The 24,881-nt window shown below is 42.3% G+C and overlaps 1 protein-coding gene across 2 annotated transcripts in view; it reads left to right on the top strand.

The window, feature by feature from the left end:
* Lama3 (laminin subunit alpha 3) overlaps positions 1–24,881 on the top strand; it is a 257,612-nt gene that overhangs the window by 223,946 nt on the left and 8,785 nt on the right. For both annotated transcript variants that reach the window (XM_015482480.2, XM_015482481.2), the window contains 9 exons: positions 3,612–3,731; positions 4,122–4,255; positions 9,065–9,182; positions 9,561–9,701; positions 12,382–12,521; positions 13,254–13,385; positions 14,536–14,689; positions 18,997–19,166; positions 23,370–23,553. In XM_015482480.2, the coding sequence (XP_015337966.1) occupies positions 3,612–3,731; positions 4,122–4,255; positions 9,065–9,182; positions 9,561–9,701; positions 12,382–12,521; positions 13,254–13,385; positions 14,536–14,689; positions 18,997–19,166; positions 23,370–23,553 (1,293 nt within the window). The remainder of the gene's footprint in view (positions 1–3,611; positions 3,732–4,121; positions 4,256–9,064; positions 9,183–9,560; positions 9,702–12,381; positions 12,522–13,253; positions 13,386–14,535; positions 14,690–18,996; positions 19,167–23,369; positions 23,554–24,881) is intronic.

The following is a 24,881-nucleotide window of genomic DNA, read 5'->3' as shown; positions in this document are numbered from 1 at the left end:
CAATTGGGGTGTTGTGACTACCACGCCGGCAGGTCACTGGGCCTGTTCCGGGCGCGGGCGGCGGCTCTGTTCTGCCCCTACTCCAGTTGGGCTGACGTGTGTACCACGCTGGAAGGCCGCTGGGCCTGACCCGCCAGTCTGTCGCAGGTCTGCCCACCTTGCGGGCGCGGGTGGCGGCTCCGCTCCGCCCCCTCTCCAATTGGGGTCACGTGATCACCACTCCGGCGAGCCGCTAGGCCTGCTCCGGGCGCCGGCGGCGGCCTGGCTCCTCCCCTCTGGCTCGACGACAAATTGAGAGAGACTCGGGTGTCTGTGCTTCACCCTCCCTACCAGGAGACCAACTGTTTCTGTCGCCGCTGGTATTGATGAAGTTCTCTCCTCCGCCACTTTCTGATGACATCAGATCTATGCCATGTTGGTAGCCTATGCGAATGGCAGCATTTTGTTCCCTTTGCCGGGTAACCAAAGCAACGGGTGAATCCTGACCGGCCCTCAGCAGGACCCGGACCGAGAAGCAGTTTCCGCGGGCTCCTTATCCCTGGGCCAGAGCAGTTCCGGGAGCCGGAACTCGGCCGCTCCGTGCTCGGTGTATGCTCTGATGACTTTTTTTCTTTTTTGAGACAGGATCTTCCTAAGTTGCTGAGGCTGGCCTTGAACTTGGGATCCTCCTGCCTCAGTTTCCTAAGTAGCTGAGACTACAGGCATGTACCTCCGAGCCCGGCTTGGGTGTTGGTTTTGTTCTTTGAAAAGTACTGCTTGCCTGATAATCTACTTATCATGCCATAGAACAAGTGCAGACCTCCTGGGGTCTCTGAGATCCAGATGAGTGATGTGACCTCCTGCTATTCCATCTTGCTTTGCCTCTTGCCAGGCTGCCCCGGGGTGTCTCTTTACCAGCCTAATTCTTGACTTCTCAAGACATGGAACATTCAAGCAGCTGAGATTCCTGAGGACCATTCCTGCTTTTTGATTGATTCTTTTTAGTTACACATGAAAAAAAGAATCCATTTTGGTATAATTATACAAGCATGAAATACTTAAATTCATTATGTCAGAGAAATCCAAAGGCACGCTCAACAAATGATCATCAGTGCCACCTGCTGGTCTAGGGAAAGTAGGTGGGTTTGCTCTGGCTCCCATGTAGCCACCCTTGGTCTTTCAGTGAATTGCTCCTGGGAATAGGAGTTCCTGTAGCTGCTCTCACAGATAGTATTTTGGAAGAAATGTGGATCAAACCATGGGCTCTCTAATCTGAGAATATGGAGTGGATATGGAGTTTGAGATTTTACTAGCCCCTTCTACCTGCAGGGTAGGGACACAGACCTGGCCTAGCTCTCCTCTCTGGGGTTGGTCTAGACCCTTCAGGAGATTCTGAGGCTGAGCTAGTTCTGATGGGTCCCAACCAGCCTGAAGGATGCTACGAGGTGAGAAGTTGCCCAGTGCCTTCAGTGTTTTCTGAAACAAGGTCTTCTTTCTTGAGGTTGAATATTTCTTTCTCAAAATGCTTGGGACCAGAAGTGTTTCAGATTTGGGATTTTTTTTTTCAGACTACAGAATATTTGCATATACAGAAGGAAATATCTTGAGGATGGGACCCAAGTTTAAGCAAGAAATTCATGTATGTTATACACATAGCCTGAAGACAACTTTATACAATACTTTTAAAAATTTTGTGCATGAAACAAAATTTGTATACATTAAACCATCAGCTTAGTGGCATCACATTGGTGCTCAAAAAATAATTTTTTTTTAGGTTTTGAAGAATTTCATGTTTGGATGCTCAAACTGTACTACATTTTGAACTTCTTAAAGACTAAGAACCAGAAATAGTATATATGTTAGAAGAAAACTTACATAATGTCATTGTGTAAGAAATGATGCAGAGCTGCTATTAAGCAGGATGGTTCCTTCCTCTCTGGGTGCTGCTGTTACTCTTTTTAGTGGATTGATAAACTCTAACCTGACTCTCAACAATAAAGGCTTAGGATCTAGAAAAATTGGTCCTTTGACCAATTTTCTTTTCAGATGAAGACTCTGGCCTTGGGCTTCAAAGGAACAGCCTTTTATTGTTAGGGGACTGGGTAAGAGCAAAGCCTGAAGCTCTGAGTCAGAAATTCCTCTGCTTATCTGACCACAGAGGAAATAGCTGCCTTCAGTGCATGCCTTGCTCCATGACAGCCAGGCAATAATGTCAAGACAGACACGGTTCCTGTCCTCTAGAGGGGATGTCCAGTGTCACACAAAGCATGTTATTAATAGGTCCTTAGTCTGTTCCAATTGCAAGGAGCTGTATAGAGGGAAAATGAGGCTGATGGCATTAAAGACTTTCTTGAGCAGAGGATGCTTTGACAGAGACCGAGAACAACAAGTAGAAACTGGTATTTGGGGTACAGGGCAATGCAGGATCTGGCAGAGGTAGGGACACAAAGAAGGCCTAGGGGTGAGAAAGCCAGGAGCGCCCAGGGATGGAAGGGTGACCTGTGTGGTTGTGACTTGGAGAGCAAGAGGGAGTGCTAAGGAATGAAGGGAAGAGATGCTCAGCCCTGCAGTTATCTGCCGGGGCATCAGGAATGTGTCTGAAAACAAAGGAAAGTAAGGTTCTTGCACTGGCATTTTCAGAAGGCTGCTCTTGCTGCCGAGTGGAAGTGATTTGAAGGGACACAGGGAAACTAGCAGGCTATTGCTATGCAGTTGAGCTAAAGAAATTGTGGCTGGGACCAGGGGGATGATGTGAGAGACTTAATGAAAGAATTTAGAAGATTTGATTGGATGGGAGAGAAAGACCAGGAATGACTCTGAAGGGTATGGCTTGCTTACCAAGGTGATGATGATGATGATGATGATGATAAGTGAGAGAGAGCGGGGGAGATGTGCAAAGGATGAAGAAAAGAAAGACAGGTTCAGCTCGGCAGCATATGGGAGGCATGCAGATCATAAGTTCTTCTGAGGATATTTTGAATTTGAGGTAGCATTAGTCATGCAAGCACTAACTAGGGGATCAGACATACAGACCTGGCCCCAAAGGGACATGTCTAGGCTGGAGAGAAGCATCTGGGCTTCATAAGCACAGCTGAGCTGGAACCATAGGAGCAATCATGAGCATCAAGGCAAAGGGAGTGGTGTGAGGGAAAGAAGGAGTCCCATGCGGGAGTCTTGCAGGACCCAGACACTGAAAAAGGGAATAGAGGGGAGGAGGCAGCAAAGTGACCAAGACGTAGGAGTAAATCGGAAAACAGGTGGTGGAAAATATCTGGGGATTTTTCTCTCTCTGAAAGGCAGTGCTCATGTTTTCAAATTACTATAATGTTCTCTATCCTTTCAGTTTCCATGTTCGTTATGGATGGGCTATGGATGGGCATGAAACAAAATCATGATAAACACTACCATGTTTTGCGTCCATCCTGAGTGCCAGGCATGATGCTCTCATCACGACCTACAGCAGTGAACCATCACACCCATCCGGTGATGGCTCTTATAGCACTGCTACCCCTCTTAACTCAGGAGACAGTTGGAGCTGAGAACAGGTTTTGATCAAAAATAACTTGATTCCCAGGGCCTTGGCCCTTCTTCACCCAGGTCACCAGATAATCTGTATCATTTCCATTCTCTAGGATCGCTTCATATCCCTAAATATAGAAGACGGCAACCTCTTGGTGAGATACAAGCTGAATTCAGAGCCACCCAAAGAGAAAGGAATCAGGGATACCATCAACAATGGAAAAGATCATCTGGTATGACCTTCGAGTCTGTTTACATGAATTTTTAAATGTCTATAGACCTTTAAAATTGATTCAATGCCAACAAAGACAAAAACAAACCCTTTTATTACCAGAATGACTTATTTTATTAACCGAGGGACACATTCTTTATAAAATTTGAACATTTAGGCACAGAATAGATAATATATATGACATATATAAACCATTAATTTTACATAAAAATATTTCTATTAAAATATTTTCATATCAGATTTTTTTTTTACCCCAAACTGCTACTGCAATCTTTGTACCATGCGTATAAATGAATCTGAAGAAAAGTAAAGATTGAATGGCTCTGGGCCATTCATGTGAATAGGATTCTTTTCTTTCCCATTGCTTTCTGATTTACCTCATTTATTTCAGATTCTGATCAAAATTGGAAGAGTCCAAAAAGTTATGCGGATAAATGTGGATAATCAAAACATTAAAATCGAGGGGGAAATATTTGATTTCAGCACATATTATCTTGGAGGAATTCCAATTGCAATCAGGGAAAGGTAAGATCATATGTTTTGATTTGTTATGTTTAAAAAAAAAAAAAAGGATCACCTTTTATAGTGGTAATGAATGCCATCAAAAAACCCTGGTCTACTTTGTTTAATTCTGGCCACAGTTAGCTTTTCAGTTCTAACAGTATAGTTCACAGATTGCAGATACTGAATAATGAAAATGGCTGTTCAAATAGGGGAAACTTTGTGTTGTCCCCATTGTCATCCCTGGGAGGCGAGAAACTACAAAGAACACGCTGCCTACAAGTAGAATGAGGCTGTGGCCCTGGCCAGTAAAGGTAGCAAGGAGAGGGTAGGTGTCCCCTGGCCTGATGAGTAGTATCAAGCCCTGAAAGCTGAGGTTGCCGCCTTTAGGAAGTCTCTTGAAGAATCTAGACACAGTGTCTTTTTCCCATCTGTATTTCCAGCCCCCTGCATGCTACAAGCATGGAATAGGTACACGACTCATCCTTGGATGAATGAACCCATGGATGAATTAAATGCATTCCATACAGGCTGTAAAACTTAGTCTGAAATCTACCAGTTTGAGGATGCACTCAGAAATCATTTTTATATTCTTTTAATTTGTTTGTAATGTACCAAAGGCTTTTAGATCACTGACATTAACGTGTTAGATGAAAATATCCTAGAAGGTTTTGTAAAGCCTCATGATCAAGCTAAAATACTCCTAGAATGTTTGATTGTGATCATTTATATATGTGATTCTTCTTTTTTGTACCAGGGATTGAACCCTGGGTGCTTAACCACTGAGCCACATCCCCAACCCTTTTTATTTTTCATTTTGAGACAACCTCACAATTTAGTGAGCAATTTAGCTTAAGGCCTTGCTAAGTTGCTGAGCCTGGCTTTGAACTTGTGATCTTTCTGTCTCAGCCTCCTGAGCTGCTGGAATTACAGGCATGCACTATTGTGCCCAGCCCTACATGTGATTCTTCAGATTGGAAAGCTCAACCTTAGTAGTTTGGGAGTGAATGTCTTTAAACTCGGTGGCCCTTGCAGATCATGGTCTATAATACCTGAATTTTGCAAATGAAGAAATTGAGTCAAAGAGATGATATTAATATTGAATAGTAATATTAAATAGTAATGTGATCATGAACAGCTAGTTATGAATTGCCAGTGCCCTTGATATTATTCAACTAAGTGTAATAAGAGACTACTTTAGGTAGTCAGCACTTCAGAGTACATTTGAGAGTTATTGTTTATTTGTTCACTACACAAGTGTTTTTGAGGCCTAGTGTGCATCAGGGATGTGACAGGTGTTGGAGAGATCTCAAGAAGAGAGGAAGTGAGATGGTCATGATAGTCAAGTATGGCACATGCTATGAGAGTGCACACGGGCCTCAAGGCCACACCACAGGGGATCTTGCCAATCATGGTAGGAGTCATTGGAAAGACTTCAGCAGCAAAAGGGCATGATCTCTTTGAGGTTTTCAGTATCTCACTCTAGCACAAGGCAGAGATCAGATTAGGGAAGAGGAAGAACAGAAGCAGGCAGAGAAGTTGGAAGAATAGATAGAGTATTAGCAGAGGTGAGAGATGAGGGTGGCCTGATGTAGGAGAAGGGGTAATAGCAGTTCAGGTGAGGAAGAGGGAGCAGGTCCCAGAAGTAGCCATTAACAGTTGCCTAGGCAGAGCTAGTAAAGGACGAAAGTGGTCAAGACTGATACCTGGTTTTTGCTGAACATGTGGGTGAATAAAGGCACCAGAGGAAGAACAGGTGACATATTCAGTCTGAAACAGCCTGAGCTCAGAAGCCAGAGACACAGCCAGGTGGAAAGGCACAGAAGCAGGTGGCAAGAATGGCCTGGAACTCCAGAGAGAAAACAGGCTGGAGCCAGGGTGACTGATGTTCAGGGACAGGTGGGCATTGAGATTATGGAGACAGGTGCGCTGTCCAGAGCCAAAGACAGGAGGAATTCTCCAGGGAAGACAATAAGAAAACCATTGGTAGGAGGTTTGCATTTGTGTGTTACTAGCAGAAGGTCCCTGGTCAGGGACATTGGCACCAGCCAATCCAGGACCACTAGGGTGGAGGGCAGGACCACGAGAGCAGTTCTAGTTTAGGATTTGTCACCGAAGAGTGGTGTGGCCTTGGGTTAAGTCAACACTCAATCTTTCTTTGCCTTTTTATCTCTCTCCACTAAGAAAATATATACGCAGATATTAAATGCCTATACATGTAGACAGACATATAGGATTCTCCTAGTAATTGGTCTTAGAATGTTGCAAACAAACAAAAAGGCTATTTCCTTTTTCTGGCTAGTATATTCCAGTTTCCAATCAAAATCAAAAGAAAATGGGAAATGCAGGAAATAGAGGCAAGTAAAAAGATTTCTCTGGACTTTTACACTTTTGAAAGAAAATACTGGACTGGGGACATAGCTCAGTTGGTAGAGTGCTTGCTTCGCATGCACCAGGCCCTGGGTTTAATCCCCAGAAAAACACTCACACACACACACACACACACACACACACACGAAAGAAAGAAAGAAAATACTAAGCAATATTCAGCTGTTTCTGGGTTGCCTCATCCCTAAGTGAGGCCATTGGTGGTCTAGTGAATCCTGAAACTGCCCTCTGACATGGGTTTCTGGAGGTAGGTGGACACAGAGGAATTCTACCCATAACCCACAGCCAAGCTGTGTAGAGGCAACCAGGCAGCTCTTCCCAAGGAGGGAGGTGTCTGATGCCTGGCATACATGGAAGGCCCCTGTGGACATCTGAGTATCCAAACTTGTCATGGGGCAAAACACACTAGCAGTATGGCAGGTTTGCTCCAAGGATTTTGTGGGTGTTTTGCGTCTCCCTCTCTTCCTGTGATGTATCTTCTGGAAATGGGAACCCATATCTTGGAATGTTTAAGATTCTAATCAGAAATCACAGCCTGTAACTCCCATCTGCTTCCCAGGAGAAGAGCAGAACATCCCTGATAATACCAGTAGGTCTGACACCAAAAAGGAACTTTTTTCTGGGAACTTATATCACTGCATTACAGAATGTGATTATAAAATGTGAAAATAACTTGAAAAGTGAAAAACTGATCAGGGATCAGTTGAAGATTTACTAAGTACCCCACTCTGAGTTTAGGATTATATTTTTTTCTTGTCACTCTCTGAAATCTGCCTACAGCAGCCATGGACCTAGATAAGCTTTGTGGACAGATTGGCCCAGAGTATGCATACACATGTGCCCCAGTGTGGGAATACTTAACACACCAACATGTACCCTGCATTCACGTTCCTCTAGCAAGTATGTTCAGACCCTGCACTGTGGAGAAACACAGAAGTTTAGGCCTTCAGATAGCCCAGGAGAGAATTTCATAATACATCAAAATATGTATAAAGAGACCAGCTCCAAAAATTAAAAGTTTAGGCCTTCAGATAGCTCAGGAGAGAATTTCATAACACATAAAAATATATATAAAGAGACCAGCTCCAAGAATTTCCTCCTCTTCTGGGCCAAAAAGTCATCTTTACAAAATAATTAAGCTCATGCTGCCATACCAGTGAGAATTTGTTTCTGCTTTTTCCTTTTAATGAAATTTAATTTTATGTGTGTTCCATGCAGCTCCACTGTTCATAATGAATTGGATTAAAATGAATGCAGACACCTTTCCATTTAGAAAAGTGAGCAGCCCTAGGGACTTATAATGAAATCTTCGGCTTTTCTTAGTATACCATTTGTTTTAGAAATATAAACATTTGTCTGGGCTTCAGTCAGTTCACATGTGTTAATGTTTCATGTAAATTCAGCTCCAAACACACCCAGAAGTCAAATCACAGGAAGGTGTTGTAGAAATGGCTTTCATAATAATAATGATAGTATGGTAATATGGGGGTGGTCACTAGCCCCCACCATCTCAAGATGAATCCTCACTGTGCACCAACCATTGTTGGAATGTGTTACACATATTAACTTATATAAACTCAGGACAACTCTATGAAGCATTAACATGATCCTATTACACAGATATGGAAACAGAGGCAAAGAGAAGTCAAATTGCCTGCTCAAACAGCAGGGATAGCCCTCATCTCTAGAGAGCACTATTGTGCCTTTGGAACACCTGAGGGTCCATAGCCATGTGCCACCACTGTCTGAAGCTTTTCCCCTACACTAGCTGTCTTAATTCTCAGAGTGACCCCTGGCCTACTGTCACACATGGTAAGGATAGTTAAGACGTGGATACAGCCTGGAACCCAGATGACACCATTGGTTCAGCCTAGCAATGGTTAAACCACATCACATTTTCCATAATTGAATCGAACCAAAAAGTAACCCCTTACTTCTTCCAAGTTCATAGTGGCTCACTTAAGAGTGGACAGGAAAAAAAAAGAACAAAAGTTTTTCTAGAGCATTTGTGAGTTCTTATATGTTATTTACAAATTTCTTAACACATTTATATAAGTTAACATAATAAGTATATATTAACTTATTAATATACTTTCCATCTACCATGCAATGCCATGACTCTGGGGAGTGGAGGGTGGAAAGGTCTAGATATTGGGTATATTTTGTCTCTGTCCATTTTGGGGACAGTGGACATTCTTCTGTCAACATTATTGTATTTTTAAAGTGAAGAATGAAGACTCACTCAATGAATGAAGGAGGTAGATTATTCCAGCATCATAAAATAAGCAACATTATAGGAATTCTGAGAGAGCATGTTAGGATATGAGCACAGAGAGCCATAAAATGTATGGAACTTGTTTATGGATGAGAAATGCTGGACAGCAAGTGTTTCAGCTTTGACTCTCAGGTGAGCCTGACATGATCCTATTCTGTATCCTCCATCAGGTTTAACATTTCTACACCTGCTTTCCGAGGCTGCATGAAAAATCTGAAGAAAACCAGTGGTGTCGTTCGGTTGAATGATACTGTGGGAGTCACCAAAAAGTGCTCCGAGGACTGGAAGGTAAGTGGAGGTTCAGAACCTTGCAACAGAGTGCGGAGTGCATCCCAGCTGACCCATCTCCTGAACTTTGGACTTTTTTCTGTCCTATACTTTCACCAATACCCGCGAACTGGTCCCCCTACACTGCCCATGTATTCGCAAGATACAGATCCTTTTCCAACTTGCATATTAAATTTGTAGCAAAGTAAGAATATCAGCAATAGGTGCAAATCCTTACAGATGATTGGTAACTTATTAGGCAGAAGAGAAAACTCAGTTTCTTTCTGAGTTACATAAATCACCTTCATCAGTTCCAGTAAAGTGATAGAGGGCAAGGTACTGTATTTCAGCCATGAAATGTTGATAGCACCAATAATTTATGCCACATTTGTATTTCAGCTTGTGCGATCTGCCTCATTCTCCAGAGGAGGGCAAATGAGTTTTACCAATTTGGACTTCCCCTTGCCGGACCACTTCCAGGCCTCATTTGGATTTCAGACCTTTCAACCCAGTGGTGTATTGTTAAATCATCAGACCCGGGTAAGAAATAGTCCCTAATATTGAACAAGGTTTAAACCTGACTCAAGGTTTGGTGTCAAAAACAACAGAGTTTTGTTTTGTTTTGGTACCAGAAATTGAACTCAGGAGCACTTGACCACTGAGCCACATCCCCAGTCCGATTTTGTATTTTATTTAGAGTCAGGATCTCACTGAGTTGCTTAGTGCCTCACTGTTGCTGAGGCTGACTTTGAACTCATGATCTCCTGTCTCAGCCTCTGGGATAACAGGCGTGTGCCACCGTGCCCAGCTTCAGAGATGTTTTGAACGTAGAATTATAAGGCATTTTATCTCTCATCATGGCAAATGCTATTGTATAGTTCAATCATGGGGTAGGTCCTAAAAGAAATCAGGGTTAGGACATACCTAATAATTTGCAGAACTGAATTTGTGGGTATCCATGAATTCACTTTTATTATCTTAAAACTTTTCTTTAGTAGTGCATTATAAAGCTATACAGAATAGTGGGGTTGGCTTTGACATATTCATAAATGCATATAACATAGTTTTCTCCATTTCAATCCCCAGTACATCTTCTTTCCATCACCCCTTCATTTTCATTCTTTACAGGTATATTTTGTGATTTAAAATGAATTATAACTATTATAAATAACAATATGGCTAAATTTTAAATCTAAGTTTAAAAAAAATCCAGATTTATCTCATTACTTTTTTTATTACACAAAAGCTAGCTCTTTAGGGACTTTTCTTGGCAGCAACTGGTTGAACCCTATTTATATCCAGAGATGGCAGAAAAGAGGGTCCTTTGCTCCCTCCCCATGTACAACAGAGCCTTAGAAATTCTCTTCAGCTAGGGGGTGCCCTCTGCAGCTCAAGAGGATTTTGCAGGGGTGGCCATGTGGATGTAGGAGTCAGCGAGTCAACTCTCACAGACTCCACAAAATTCACTTGCAGAATGAGTGGAATTTTTAAATAGAAAACTGTCATTCTTGATTTGTGTCTTTAGGATTGTCCAGTGTAATATATATCTAGCATCATTGAGAAGATGGGAGGTAGTGGACTGACTCTGAGGCTACCTAGTATTAGGAATACCTCTCCTCTCTTGGTAACTTGCTCTCTCTCTCTCTCTCTCTCTCTCTATATATATATATATATATATATATATATACAATTTTAAAACTAGTCCTAAAAAAGCATGTGTCAGGCGCTGGGGTTGTGGCTCAGCAGTAGAGCACTCACCTAGCACGTGCAAGGCCCTGGGTTCAATCCTCAGCACCACATAAAAATAAAGTAAACAAAATAAAGATATCAAAAAAAAAAAGCATGTTCCAACATTTGACAGTGGGGGTGACTTCCATCAAAGCAGGGGGTCTTGGCCTAGCTCTTTTGACAACTAATACTTGCTTCCTCTGCCATGTGTAGGAGCACTTAGTACACAATACAGAAAATGGTCAAAAGCAGATGGAAGAATAGTTAGTGAATGATTACATTAATCCTGGATAATAGAGGAATCTTAGAAATATCTTAGGGACATTGCCTTCAATTCTGTAATGGATTAACTAAAAAATACATAGAAAGTAGCATTTTTTGAACCAATTCAAAATAAGTACTGCCAACTGAAAAAAAAAAAAGGCAGCACAGCAGGGTGCAGTAGAACATGCCTGTAATCCCAGCAGTTTGGGAAACTGAGGCAAGAGGATCACAAGTTCAAAGCCAGCCTCAGCAACTTTGCAAAGCCCTAAGCAACTTAATGAGACTCTGTCTCAAAACAAAACATGAAAAGAGCTGGGGATGTGGCTCAGTGGTTAAGCACTCTGGACTCAATCCCTGGTCCCCCTGCCCCAAGGGAGGGGGGAAACAGACTGAAAGCTCACTGAAGAATCACATCTTGCTGAGTACCATGAAAATTTATACTTGGTAGAATATAATATGAATAAAATTGGAATGACAGCTGCTGAAATTGCACATTTTTTATTTAATAACTGACCAAAAGAGAGAAATCATCTTGCCAAAAATTTTGATCTGCAGAGTTTGACATGGGAATTTTTGCTTCCTAGAAATAATGACCAGATAGTAAAAAAAAAATTCATAATAATCAAAGAAAAGAAAACATAGTTATAATGTTTATGGAGGAAAAATCATTGTTGGAAATTCCTGTATCACTTACCATTGCTTACAGAAGTTTCACTATTACTGTTAAAATGGCTCATTGTATATCTCCAAAGAGTCAGAGTAGAATGGATCAAGCTTGAGAAAGAAATATTATTGAACTTAATGATCAATAATTAGCATATTTGCTATTTTAAAAATTGACAAATCAACTCTTTGCTATAAAAAACATTCAGAAAAAAAATTGATGGAAATAACTTCAGCAAATAAAAGTAAAAATAGAAAAATGTAGAAATGATGTAACTGTTTTGTATAACTGAGAAATACAATTGGCTTAGTGAATGTAGAAAGTCCAAAACAAAATGATTTTGACGAATTCACCAGAGTTGAATTAATTTGCTTAAGATCTTTATATTCATAAACATGGAGTCAAAATATTCAAAAAGTAATCTTTAGATTAAAATGACTGTGTCAAAACATCTGGGTCAAAACATCCTAACTGTTTTGCACATGGCTTGAGTCATAAATTCAGTATTTATTCATTCATATTCCTTGAATACAAATTAATTGCTTTCTTCTATAATGATTTCAGACAAGTAGCCTTCAGGTCACTCTGGAAGATGGTCACATTGAATTGAGCACCAGGGACAGCAACGGCCCAATTTTTAAATCTCCAGAGACATATATGGATGGCTTACTGCATTATGTATCTGTAATAAGTGACCGCGCAGGGTGAGTGGGATGATATTTCTGCTAAAAGTGCTGAGAGTTCTACTTTATTAGTTTAATTAAATTTTCTGGTACCTTTTTGCAAAATATTTATTCTTAATACAAATGTGATTTGACTAATAAGTCTTGGCCTTTTCCTTGTTCCATATTAATTTCCTCATTCACAAAATAGATCAATAGTTGAATAGATAAATTAACTGTGGTGCATTTAAAATTAAATACTATGCAGCAATAAAAAGAAAGATCTAGGACTATATATAATGACATGAATGAACCTAATGTTGAGCAAAAGAAGTCACACATCAAAGAGTTCATCCCCTGTGATTTTATTTACATGAAGTTCAAAAAATAGGCCAAGTTAATTTATCAAGTCAAAATTCAGGATACTGATTATTCTTGGAGAAGGAGGGAAGCTGGAGAGAAAAAAAAGGAACACAAAATCTATTTTGTTTCTTTTTTGGGGTGCCGTTATGTTGGTGTATTCATGCCTCAGAAATCTGTTGAGTTGAACATTTATGTTATGTGCACTTTCTCTATCTGCACAATGTCTAATAAAAAAGGTAATGTGAAAAATATATATATGAAAAAAATTTAATGTTCTTTAAAAAGTCTAACTAGTTCTTTTAGGTAATAGTGATTGAGTCTAGGTTAAAACAGCAACTTGACCAAGATGGCAGAGTGGTATTTTTTTTCCCTAGTTGTTCTTATATTTGTTTTGTTTTCCTCCTCTTCTAGCCTCCGACTTCTCGTTGATGACCAGCCTCTGAGAAGGAACCAAAGGCTATCAGGCTTTTCAGCTTCTCAACAATCTCTCCTCCTGGGTGGGAGTTATTTCGAGGGTTGTATCAATAATGTTTTTATCCAAAGGTGGGTGATCTTTTCTCCGTGTGTAACTTCTGAGGACAGCCTGCCTGTGTGAAGGGTATCTCATTGATCCAGTTAGCAAAGTCAGATCGATCAACATGCTGTACAAGCCTCTCACATCGCAGACTCCCAAAATACCCTCTTTGGCAAGAGACGTCCATTAACAAACCAACCAACAAAAAAGCTCCTGACTTCAGCCTCCCTGTAGAAGGGCAGCTTTGGCATATAACCTTGGAAAAGGTCTAACTAAAATTAACTTTCAGATTATGGTCCTGAAAAAATATTCACCCTGAAGTTTTATTTCATTTTAATCAAGATGGGGGTAATTAGATATAATCAGTTCACCATAGTTTTCAAGCCAAGGAATTGCATGGACCAGTGTAGTAATAGGAAATCAAACCACCACAGCATTGAACATGACTTTTAGTAGAAAGAATAGAGCTTGGTGTTTCTATGCATGCTAGCATTTAACTATTTCCTGAAATTTTTAATAATTGGATTTAGATAAAAGGCAAAATCCTCCCCAAGGCAGAGAGAAGTCCTCCTGGTGTTGGCCATGCATCTTGTACTTGGAACTTGTAGGCTGCCTTGATGGTGCTCCCTCCCTTCCCACCACCCATCAGGCACCAACCTCCTTGGCCAGGATCAGGCTCAGAGTTCTCAATCTCCATCTGTTTGATGTAACATCTTCCTTGAGCAGGAGGTGGGAGTGATGGAGAAGACAGGAAGGGGGTTAGTCTTTCGGCTGACATAAGTCTCAGGCAGCAAACATGGGATAAAGCAGATCTGCTGTGACACTTTCCTACTCAAACATAGTCAGATGCGTCCTTCCATAAACTCAGAGGTTTGCTGGTGTTTGCCCTCATTTTGTATCAGCCGGTGCCCATCTTTTCCCTCTCTGCATATTTGATTTTCACATTTCTCTCTATGACACCCATTCCCAAGAAAGAACTAGTATTCTAGCCCTGCCACAGTCCAAGTAATAAAAGTTTCTTGAGCCCTTCTGCTGGCCTGTAGATGTGACATACAGGCAGGTGATGGAAGTTGACCTAGGCAACGAGAATGCTATTTTTATGAGGCACTCTCTGGACCAGTGGGTCTTCCTCCATGAGTGACAGTTTGACAGCAGCTTTCACTTCTGCCTTCCTTCCAGGTTATCCGAGAGTCCTGAAGTCCTGGATTTGGCCAGTAAATCTACCAAGAGAGACGTGTCCCTGGGAGGCTGCAGTTTAAACAAACCACCTTTTCTAATGTTGCTCAAAGGTTCCACGAGGTTTAACAAGGCCAAGACTTTTAATATCAACCAGGTAAGTGTCAAAGCCTCACCCTGAGTTTGACTTCTCCCCAGAGCATGCTCCTCAGCCTGCCTGGTGGGAGAGGGTGGGCCAGGGGATGAGCAGTCACTGGGTCCATGTTGGGCAGTGGCTCCAAGAAGCAGCACTGGTAGCCATTGATGGCTGAATTGCACCAAATGACAAAGCGAGTTTTCTTTTTAGCCTTTATTTTGTATCTTGATAAAAATTTGGCATTGTTTGCAGTCAGAGAACAAATAGAAATATAACCGAAGGCAATGGGTAAGTGCAAAGCCTGGAGATAGAAGAAGGCAGAGAGGTTGATTACTTACACCTGAGGGTTGTTATCAGCAGTGTTTTTATCCAGAGGTGGGTGATCTTTTCTCAGTGTGAAACTGATAAGGACAGCCAGCCTGTCACAAGTACAGAGAGCACACTGGGGTTCATTCTTAAAGCAGTGCCTCTGCACCAACAAAGAAAACAAAGGGCTTGTACTGGAAAGACTCTAATCCCATGCAGAGGCAGGTGCACTTCTGAGCATGCTCAGTTGGAAGTCATGCATCTTCATATGTCACATGTTCAAAAATGACTGATAGGAACACTCATCCCCTGGGTGGAGGTTTTAACGTTATATTGAGATTATAATGAACAATCTTTACTCTAAGTTACCTGGAAGAGGGCCTGTGAGGCCTTGGCTGGTTTAAACCAGTTCCTTGTGGTTTTCTCTGGAGGGCTTCAACGGAAACATAACAAACAAACAAAAAGCTTGAGAGGAATACTAATAGTCATCTAAAGGGGCAGCAGCTCCCCTGTCCAATATAGATGATTGCCCCTAAAACTAACTGCATAGCTGCTAACAGAACTTGAACTTGAGAATTTTTTTTTCTGTAGCTGATGTCATACTCTTTTGACACTTGTGCTGAGTCTATAGCAGTCCAATGATTTTCTTTAGAACATAAGGTCCACACCACTTCTCTTGCCCTCAGATATTACCTCTGCCCTAGTGCAATTCCTGAGGTAAGGTATACACGTGCACCCAGGCCTCGCTGAAGCCAATAATATGCATTATCAACTGCATGTTAGAAACACCCAAGGAACTTTAAAACCCCAGTGTTCAGGCTACATCTGACCCAATTAGGTCAGAGGCCCTTGGACTAGGCCAGCAAATCATAAGTTTATAAACTCCTCAGGTGATTCTAATGTGCAGTGCTGAGAAAGATTGAAAGGAAATGCCATTCTTGGTGTAGAGGAATGAAAATGTGGTCATGAATTGAACACAGGTCAGGATTTAGGGAATTCCTCACCCTGCCTGAGGTCAGCAGTGTGACCGCCCCAGGCCTAAGGTCACAGTTAACCCCAAATACCTCTGATCTATCAGGTATTACAGTAGCGCTCCAAGTACACTTTCATACTAAATCCTTAACCTTTTGTGGTAAGTACTATTAATAGGCACATCTTACAGAAAAGGATGCTGTGTTTTAGACAGGTAAGCAATTGTTGGCCCATATTCCCCCAGGCAGAATGTGGAGATACAATTCCAACCCAGGAGCCCATGCTGTCTTGAGAGCAATCTGCCCTTGTTCAACACACTTTTCTCTTGATGTCAACCACATACTGCTCATCTACCAATATTTCCTTGCTCTACAATAATTCGGGGACATGAGAACAGATAATACATAAGAAGAAGTGTTTCCTGCTATTAAGAAGAAATGCATTTCTTAAATTCCAAAGGGTTGTCATTTTACTGCTGTGAGAAGAATAGTTTTAGAATTGCCTTCTTAGAAATTAAGTCATGTATTCATTTTTTTTTATTGTAAGGCTGATAGCTACTGAGATACAAAATTAGCATAGTGATGGTAGGACTGGAAAGAAAGAGATGGATTCCAAAGCTAGTTAGAAGATATAATATATTGAAATAAGACAATAATTGGATTTGAGAGACCAGGGAAAGGCAGGAGAATTCCTTGTCAGCCAATCTGGATTGTTGGGTAGACAGAGATGCCATTGAGAGAGCCACAGAGACAGGAGAACAAGTATTTGGAGGGAAGGAGGAATAGTTTGTGTTATATTGAATGACAGGTGTCTTCAGGTGGAGATAGATGGGGAGGGACCATCAGTGTCTCTGGGTGGAACTGGGGCTATTGCCATGGGAGATACCAGTGAATACATTATTTAATTTTCTCTCTGCTCCAGGCAAGCTCCAGGGTAGATAGAAGAAGATCATTCTGCTTCCAATAGCAGAGAAAATGCAACATAAATTAATAGCTAGGTCATAGACCTTGGAGTCAAACTTCCTGAGTTTGCATGGAGCCTTTCCACTGACTAGGTGTGTGCCCTTGAATTGTTTAACCTCTCTGTGGGTCTCTTTGCCCCAGTGTAAATGAAGACAAATAGTGATAATATCTCATGAGATTGGCATGACAATTAAATGAGAAAATAAATACAAAACCCTTAGAAAAGTGCCTTCCCTGTAGCATGCAATACACATTAGTTATTATTACTGTGTATGATAAGAGGAACCTAAATGAGAGGGATGTGACATGCTAGAGAAGTGGTACAACAGGAATTTTCCTGTCATGGGAATCAGGGGGGATCTTTCTGGAGGATGACCCAGGAGCTGGAGATATGTGGAGTATGAGTTGTGTTTAGATTCATGAATATTTGTGCAGCATGAGCTGAAGCCCAAAGTTGGGAGGCAGGATGTGGGCGGCACTCACTTGTACCAGACACTTTGCAAGCATCCTCTGTGATGCTCTCAAGGCTTCATGTTGTCTCTTTCAGCTTGCACCACAGCCCTCTGAGGGCAAAATAAAACACCAACTTCATGGGCCAGGAAATTGAGTTCAGAAATGCTTTAAAAAAAAATCTTGCCCCAGAATACACAGTCAGTAAATAGTAGAGTCAAAATCTCCAATAATATGCTTTTCAGGCCTCTACAGGCGGGAAAGGCTTGGTGAACAGTGGGAAATTTAGTGGAGAAAGGAAACTGGAGAGAGATAACTGGGATCACACACTAGCATCTGATCAGGCAAGCTTAGTATGTCCCTTGAATGTTCTTCAACAGTCAATGCAAAGCCATTGAAAGAAGTGTTTTAAGCTATTTTAAAAAGTAAAGATTGTTAAACTGGCAGGCAGGTTTGGGGATGATTTGATGTAGGAAAATTCTAAAGACAAGGGGTCAAATTGGCAGGCTACTGCAATAGTCCTGGCAAGAGAGTCAGGGCTGACTTTAAGGGCAGAGGCACTAGAAATGAAAAGGAAAAGTGGAGACAAAAATGTGTCACAGAGAGACAGAGTAAGATGTGAAGACAGTGTACCAAAGAGGCAAAGGAGGCAGGTGTTCATGATGACCAAGATTTTGAGCCTGGGTTCCCTGAAGGACAAAGGGGATTTATCAAAACTGATCTTGATGATTGTGTGACTGCTGAAGAAACAGGACAGACTCACACATGGGTCACCTCTGATGGAAATGAGGCCGGGATGTGGTCCCCCTGCCCTTCTGTGTCTTCTCTCAGTCCTTTCACCTGTCCTGCTGCAAAAGCCCACGTGAATGGTGAGGAAGGGGTTGGCAGGCTTATGGCTCCATGGAGGCCTTGTGCTGCTGTCTCAGGGGACACCATGGTTCTTCTGATAGTCCATGATGGGGAGGGGCCCTGGATACCTGGGGTTCCCAGGTCCATCAGCTTTCTGCAAAGTGGCTGGAACTGTACAGGATGGGAATAATGTGCATCCTCCCCAAAGACAGAGCCAAAAAAAAGGGGGGGGGAGTGTTTTTTTAAAAAGGGGGGTGTTTGGGGCTGGGGATGTGGCTCAAGCAGAAGCGCACTCCTCAGCACCACATCAAAATAAAATAAAGATGTTGTGTCCACCGAAAACTAAAAAATAAATATTAAAAAAATTTCTCTCTCTCTCTCTCTCTCTCTCTCTCTCTCTCTCTCTCTTTAAAAAAAAGGGGGGGTGTTTAGATTCTCTAAAACTTTGTCTCCCCAAAGAATGAGCTCTTCCTCCTTCTTGGAGGCAAAAGACCCCCAAAACAAAGCCTCCCTGGGACACCCATGGGTGGATCTGGCTGTGGTGGGGTTAAGGAGCTGAGAATGCATGCTGACTCTCCATTCTGTCTCCTCCTGTCACTCAGAGGTTCACAGAAGGTTTCTCAGTGGGAACTTCCATCCCATGGGATTATTTGCTGTCTCTTCGACTTTTCCATTGAATCCATTTCTTAGAATAGAGTGAAAACTGAACAAGGCACTTGGCAAGATTAGACTTTTCCCTCTTTCACCTGATAACTAGCTGCCCTAATTTTTTGCTCCTCTCCCATGCAGCTGTTGCAAGACACACCAGTGGCCTCCCCGAGGAGCATGGAGGTGTGGAAAGATGTGAAGTCTTGCCCACTACCTCTCAAGGCCGAGACCAATCAAGGAGCCCTCCAGTTCGGGGACAGTCCTTCCAGTCACTTGCTATTCAAGCTTCCCCAGGAGTTGCTGAAACCCAGGTATTTTTGAATTTTCCTGCTCCAGTGCCAACTCAGAACCCAACTGCAATTCTACCCCAGGGAAGTCTAGCCGTATGACACCGTGCAACCTGTCACTAATGAAGGTGGCCCTACCAGTTTTGTAAAGAGAGGTGCTAGCCTGCACAGGACAGGCAGCGTGATTGCCTTCCATGTGCTCTTCCTCACAGCTGGATTGCAAACGTGACAGTGTGCTGCTCAGGGCCTGAAACAATCAGCTCAGCTCCGGTTTAAAATTGACAGTGTTCTAAAAATAAGGCTGATATTTTTTTTCTAAAGCTGCTATTTATTTCAATGACAAATCACCTTTCTTCTCTTGCATTCTGTAGTGAAAGGAAAATCATTCTTTTAGGTAGTCTCGGTGCCAGATAGATCATTTTTAGAGAATGCATCTAGACTTTCTAGGCTAACAAGTTGCATCCTTTTGGAGGAGGAGGAGGAGAGATATGAATCATATAGGTACAAAGTAGAAAAACAAGGTTTGTCATTTTCAGGTGATTTGAAGGAGACATAAAGAAAAGAGTGTCAACCATTTCTTCAAGAGTATTCTACAGAGGGAGCATTGCCCAGGAGTCAAAAAGACCTGGACTTGAACTTGTGGCTTGCAATCCCTGCTTGGCCACACATTGGCCAGCTCCACAACTCTGAGACAAGATGCCAAGATGGGGTTAGGTGGGCGAGAGTTTTATTGTGGGAAAGCTTGTGAAAGATGACCAGGAAGGGACAGATGTAGGCAGGTGAGGGGACAACCTGTAGCTGGAGGGTCCTAAAGACATTTGCGAAGGAAGAGGTACAGGGAGGAGGGTTGAGTACAAGGACCTCATATGATAGTGCAGTTCTGAGAAGTCAGCCATGGGCCCCCCAAGCACAGACCACCCCTGAGAAGGGCTCCGTGTCATGCCTAAGTGGCCTGCTCTAGTGTATGACCTCACTCAGTCCTTGGCTGAAAACAGCCTGCAGTGCTGCTGCAGATCCTAGGGTGTGACAGCCGGGGGCTACCAGGACACTGCAGGTAGCCCCACAGCAGCTGCCCCACAGCAATTCTTATGAAGGGACCACATCTTTGTGGCCATCATAAAGTGTAACTTTTCTAAGTGTAAGCTTTCTTTCCATGTCTGGCTCATATGTTTTAGCAAACTGCTGTGTATCTCTGGACCTCAGTTTTCTCATCAGTTAAATGGGGCTGATGCTGTTTTCCTTGCAGCAAGGAGCGGTAATGGCCTGGAATGAAGCAGGCCCTGGGAACCCCATTCAGTGAACCATGAACCCCATTCATGGGCGTGACTCACAGGCAGCTGGGTGTGAAGGCCCGACAGGCCTTGCAATGCCGGTGTTCTAAAGGGGAGAGCCTATGCAGGTGGCTCCAGATCTTCAGTAGCTTCAGGAAAAGTCTAAGGATCCCTCATTTACCAAATCTGTGCAAGTGGAAGACTAAAATAGAGGGAGTAGGGTTTATCCCTCAGTTTACCTATCCCTGACTTCTCAGTTGGGATGCCCCACTGCCCTGCCCTCTTGGTCAAGATGACCTCAGTGACAACCATCTCTCTTAAAGAAACAGTAGCTGCACATACTGCCCGGAATGTCCTTTTCCAGCTCTCCATTGTGGCCTCTCCACCAGCTCTGCCCTCCCCAGGTCCCGTCCCCTGCATCTTCTCCTTTAGCACATTTAGTGGGATGAGTCACCAGCTGCTTCTTCCGATTCAAGCCCAGTACCTTTGCATCCAATACTCAGTTACCCATCCTAAGTGGAAACGGTAACATTTTAAAAGGCAAAGTGAAGAATCTTTAGCAAATAGAATTTTTAAGTTATTTTAGTCTCAAATATTATAGCAGTCAGATTATATTTTCAGGGAGTCACAAGATTTATAACATTCTGCTGTTCTCATTCTGATTTTCATCCCGGCAGGCAGTGTTTTGATTCTCCTTTAAAACCGGTCCCATTATTATAAAATGTTGTTTAGATTCTCCTCCCTTCCTTCAGCCATGAGGATTCATAGCTACAATATCATAGATTGGGATTTGGATCTACTGCTGCCTTTTTGGAGTGTTAGTTAGTCTTTTCTGAAAGAAAATTGCTTTAAAAAAACAGTGCTAGAAAACAAATGTCAAGTCTGATTACCAAGCCCACATATGCAAAGTACTTTACATTCTGGAGCAAGTTCCAGCATCCTCCTTAAAATTGGCAAATTGGCCAAGCCTCATTCCCCAACCCTACACACTGGCACACAGACACCAGGAGAAACACTGAGCGGTGTTACCATCTGGGTGGTTTGATTTAACAAATATGGGTTGCTTTTTCATTTTGAAGAATGTTGCCCTCTAGGAAACTTGATAATCTGAAGAATAAATGTGCATCTCAGCTTCACAGTATTAAAAAGCAAAGAGAATTAATAGTGTACTTTTTCCTTCCACTTTCAAGATCTACCTCCAGATTTTCCATTTACTATTTAACCCAGTTTAGTTTTTATTAAGTGCCTACTGTTTACTAGGCTCTGGGGAAACAGCTGTGAGCAGAATGAACCTCGTTTCTGCCCTGTGTACCTAGATGTTAACCACAGTGAATGAGTGTTTTAGTTTGCTTTTCATCGCTGTGACCAAAATAACTGACAAGAACTACTTAGAGAAGGAAAAGTTTATTTTGGCTTATGAGGTTCAGTTGATGGATGGCTGATTCCATAGCTCTGGGCCCAGGGTGAGGCAGAGCATCATGGAGGAAGGGCTTGGCCAAGAAAGGCAGTTCAGGACATGATAGTGGGGAAGCAGAAAATGCTGTACTCACCAGGGAGAAAATATAAACCCCAAAGTCACACCCTCAGTGACCTACTTTTTCCAGTCACACCCTGTCTCTCTACATTTACCACCTGGTTAATCCATACCACTGGATTAATCCACTGATGAGGTTACAGCTCTCGTAATCTAAACATTTCACCTCTGAACATTCTTGCACTGTCTCACACATGAGTTTTTTGGGGTCACCCACATCTAAACCATAACAACGAGTGATGATACGGATGTCTTCATCACATTTATCATGCTGCACTTTTATGAACCCCTCTCAGTACACACATGTACTATAAACAACTCAAGGAATGGAACATCCATGGCTGCATTCCTAAAGCCCAACATAATCCTTATACATGCTCATTAAATATTGTTGGATAGAGAGACAGTTGTGAGTTTTCATAGAAAATAAAACTTGCTTAGCCAGATCGGCAAAAATAAGGAACCCTCATGCAAATAAGCATTAACTTTCAACTCTGCTTTGACTCCATGGTATTTGCCTGATTCCATTTCCATCATAGGTGAACTATAAGGGTCAGAAAAGTGTGGGGTGGGTAGAGAAGGTGACTGTACCTCTGTGCCTTTTTGTTCAAAATGTCTTACAGAAACAAATGCTTATCTAATGTTTGAATCACATCCTTGTCGTCAAGCTGTCCCCTGCTCCTCCTACACTTCCCATGAATATTACACAAAATAGGATGCATGTTCATTGGGTTTAAAGAGTTTAGGTTCCTTAGTCACAGAAAGAGAAGTACTGTGTGATTGAATTTAAATGGGGGACCTAGAACAATCAAATACACTGATACAGGAAGTAGAACGGTGCTTGCCAAGGGCTAGGTAGAGAGGCAAACAGGGGACAATTATTGAATGGGTAGACATTTTCAGTTTTAGAAGATGAAAGCATTCTGGAAATTGACTGTATATCATTATGAATATTCTTAACACTACTGAACAATATGCTTAAAGTGGTTAAGATTGTACATTTTATATTATGTAAATTTTACCCTAATTTTCTTAATATATATATTCTTTGAAGTTCAGGCATGTTCTTTCTTGCCACATGCTAGGATTTATACCATCAGCTAAATTTGCCGTAGGAGTGCCTCATTATTCCCCCAAAGTGGCAAAGAACTTGTACCGAAAAAACTATCCATAGTTGGATTAGAATGTCTTCTGAAAGTTCCCAGAGAGACAGGTCAGTTAATGCGTGTCTCACTTTTTTTGTTGTTTTTATTGTTGCCGCCCTGGGAATCAAGCCCAGGGTATCATGCATGGCGCCTCACTTATGCATGTGACAAAAGAGAGTTTCAGTGTTTGCTTCCCACCCACTTTCCCAGACCAGAGAAGCTGAGAAATATTAAAAACCTCTGTTTTTCTTCATTGTCTGTTGCTCTTTTCCCATAGATCTCAGTTTGCTGTGGACATGCAGACAACGTCCGCCAAAGGGCTGGTGTTTTACACAGGCACCAGGAACTCCTTCATGGCTCTTTACCTGTCAAAAGGACGCCTGGTCTTTGCATTGGGAGCAGAAGGGAAAAAACTGAGGCTCAAGAGCAAAGAGAAATACAATGATGGGAAGTGGCACACGGTAAGAGCTGGGGCTGCACTATTGTAGGTCGAGCATGCCCCAAAATCCAGAATGTGTCAGAATCCTAGATTTTTAAAACACCGATTTGGCAAATGGAAAACTCCACACCTGATCTCTTGTGGTGGATCACAGTCAAAACACAGCCACACTAAAAGTAATTGTACCAAATTTCAGGGTATAGGTATAAGGTACATATGGAACATAAACGATTTTTGTGTTTAGAGTTGGGTCCCATTCCCAAGATATCTCATTATGTTATGTGCCTATTCCAAAATCTGAAAAAAAATCTGAAATCTGTAACAAGCATTTTAGATAAGGGACATTCCACTGTTGCGCAATTCATCATGCAAGTAGCCAAAGACACAAGTCCCAGCACTCTTCTCAGGCACTAAAGCATGGGCATAGGGAGAGCTAGTGTGGTTGGAGGCCCTGAGCATCTGCATCAGACTGGAGACTGCTGCACGTGCCTTGTGTGTGTGACACCCCATGTGCCAGGGTGCACTTGACCCACTGTTCTTCAGTCCCCACCACACCATCCTGGGCTGCATCACTCCCCTAGCCTGCATCCACCCCTTCTTCTTGGGCCATTGCTGTCCTCCAGGGCCAACTTCCAGGCTGCTAGACCTCTTTCTGGTCCTGGAACTGCCTTCCCCATAGCACAATATGCAGATCTACATCCCCCACCTTCCTTCCAAAGAAGAAGATTTTTTAAGAAGATCCACACCCTAGAATCCCAGCTTTGGCCCAAAGGCATTCCAGATGTCAAAAAGATAAAGCAGAAGTGCAAAAGGGAACTTTTAATTTTTTTTCCTAATGAGGAAACTGGTTCTCAGAAAACTCAAGTGACCTGACCTGAGTCAAGTGAATGACTCTTACTTGGTGATCCCACAAACGTTTCATGAGCTGCTCTCTTGGAGCATGTAAACAAAAATATCCTCAACTTCATGTCAGAAACTGGTGTCTTGAGAAAATACCAGAGCAAGGGCGGGAAATGACAAGGCAGGGTAGGGGCGGCTATCTTATATCTCAGGTCAGGTAGTCAGGAAAGGCCTCCAGCAAGGAGTGGTCTTCATATGGAATTATGGGAAACAGCAGAGGGAACAGCAAATAGGAAGGCCTTGAGTTGGAAGTTAGCTCAGTGAACAAATCACAAAGTAGTAAGGTTGGAGAAGGAGGCAAGGCCCCATCATTTAAGTCTTGAAAACCAAGTTAAGGACTTTGGATTTTATTCCAAGGGTCTCTGAAGTTTTGAAGAGACTTAAGCTAGTGAAGAAGCATAATTACTTGAATAGATTTATGTTTTGTTTTTGTTAAAAAACCTCTGTTTA

Source organism: Marmota marmota, unplaced genomic scaffold (genome assembly GCF_001458135.2).
Source record: "Marmota marmota marmota unplaced genomic scaffold, marMar, whole genome shotgun sequence".
Taxonomy (NCBI): Eukaryota; Metazoa; Chordata; class Mammalia; order Rodentia; family Sciuridae; genus Marmota; species Marmota marmota.
This window is presented reverse-complemented; position numbering and strand designations above follow the sequence as displayed.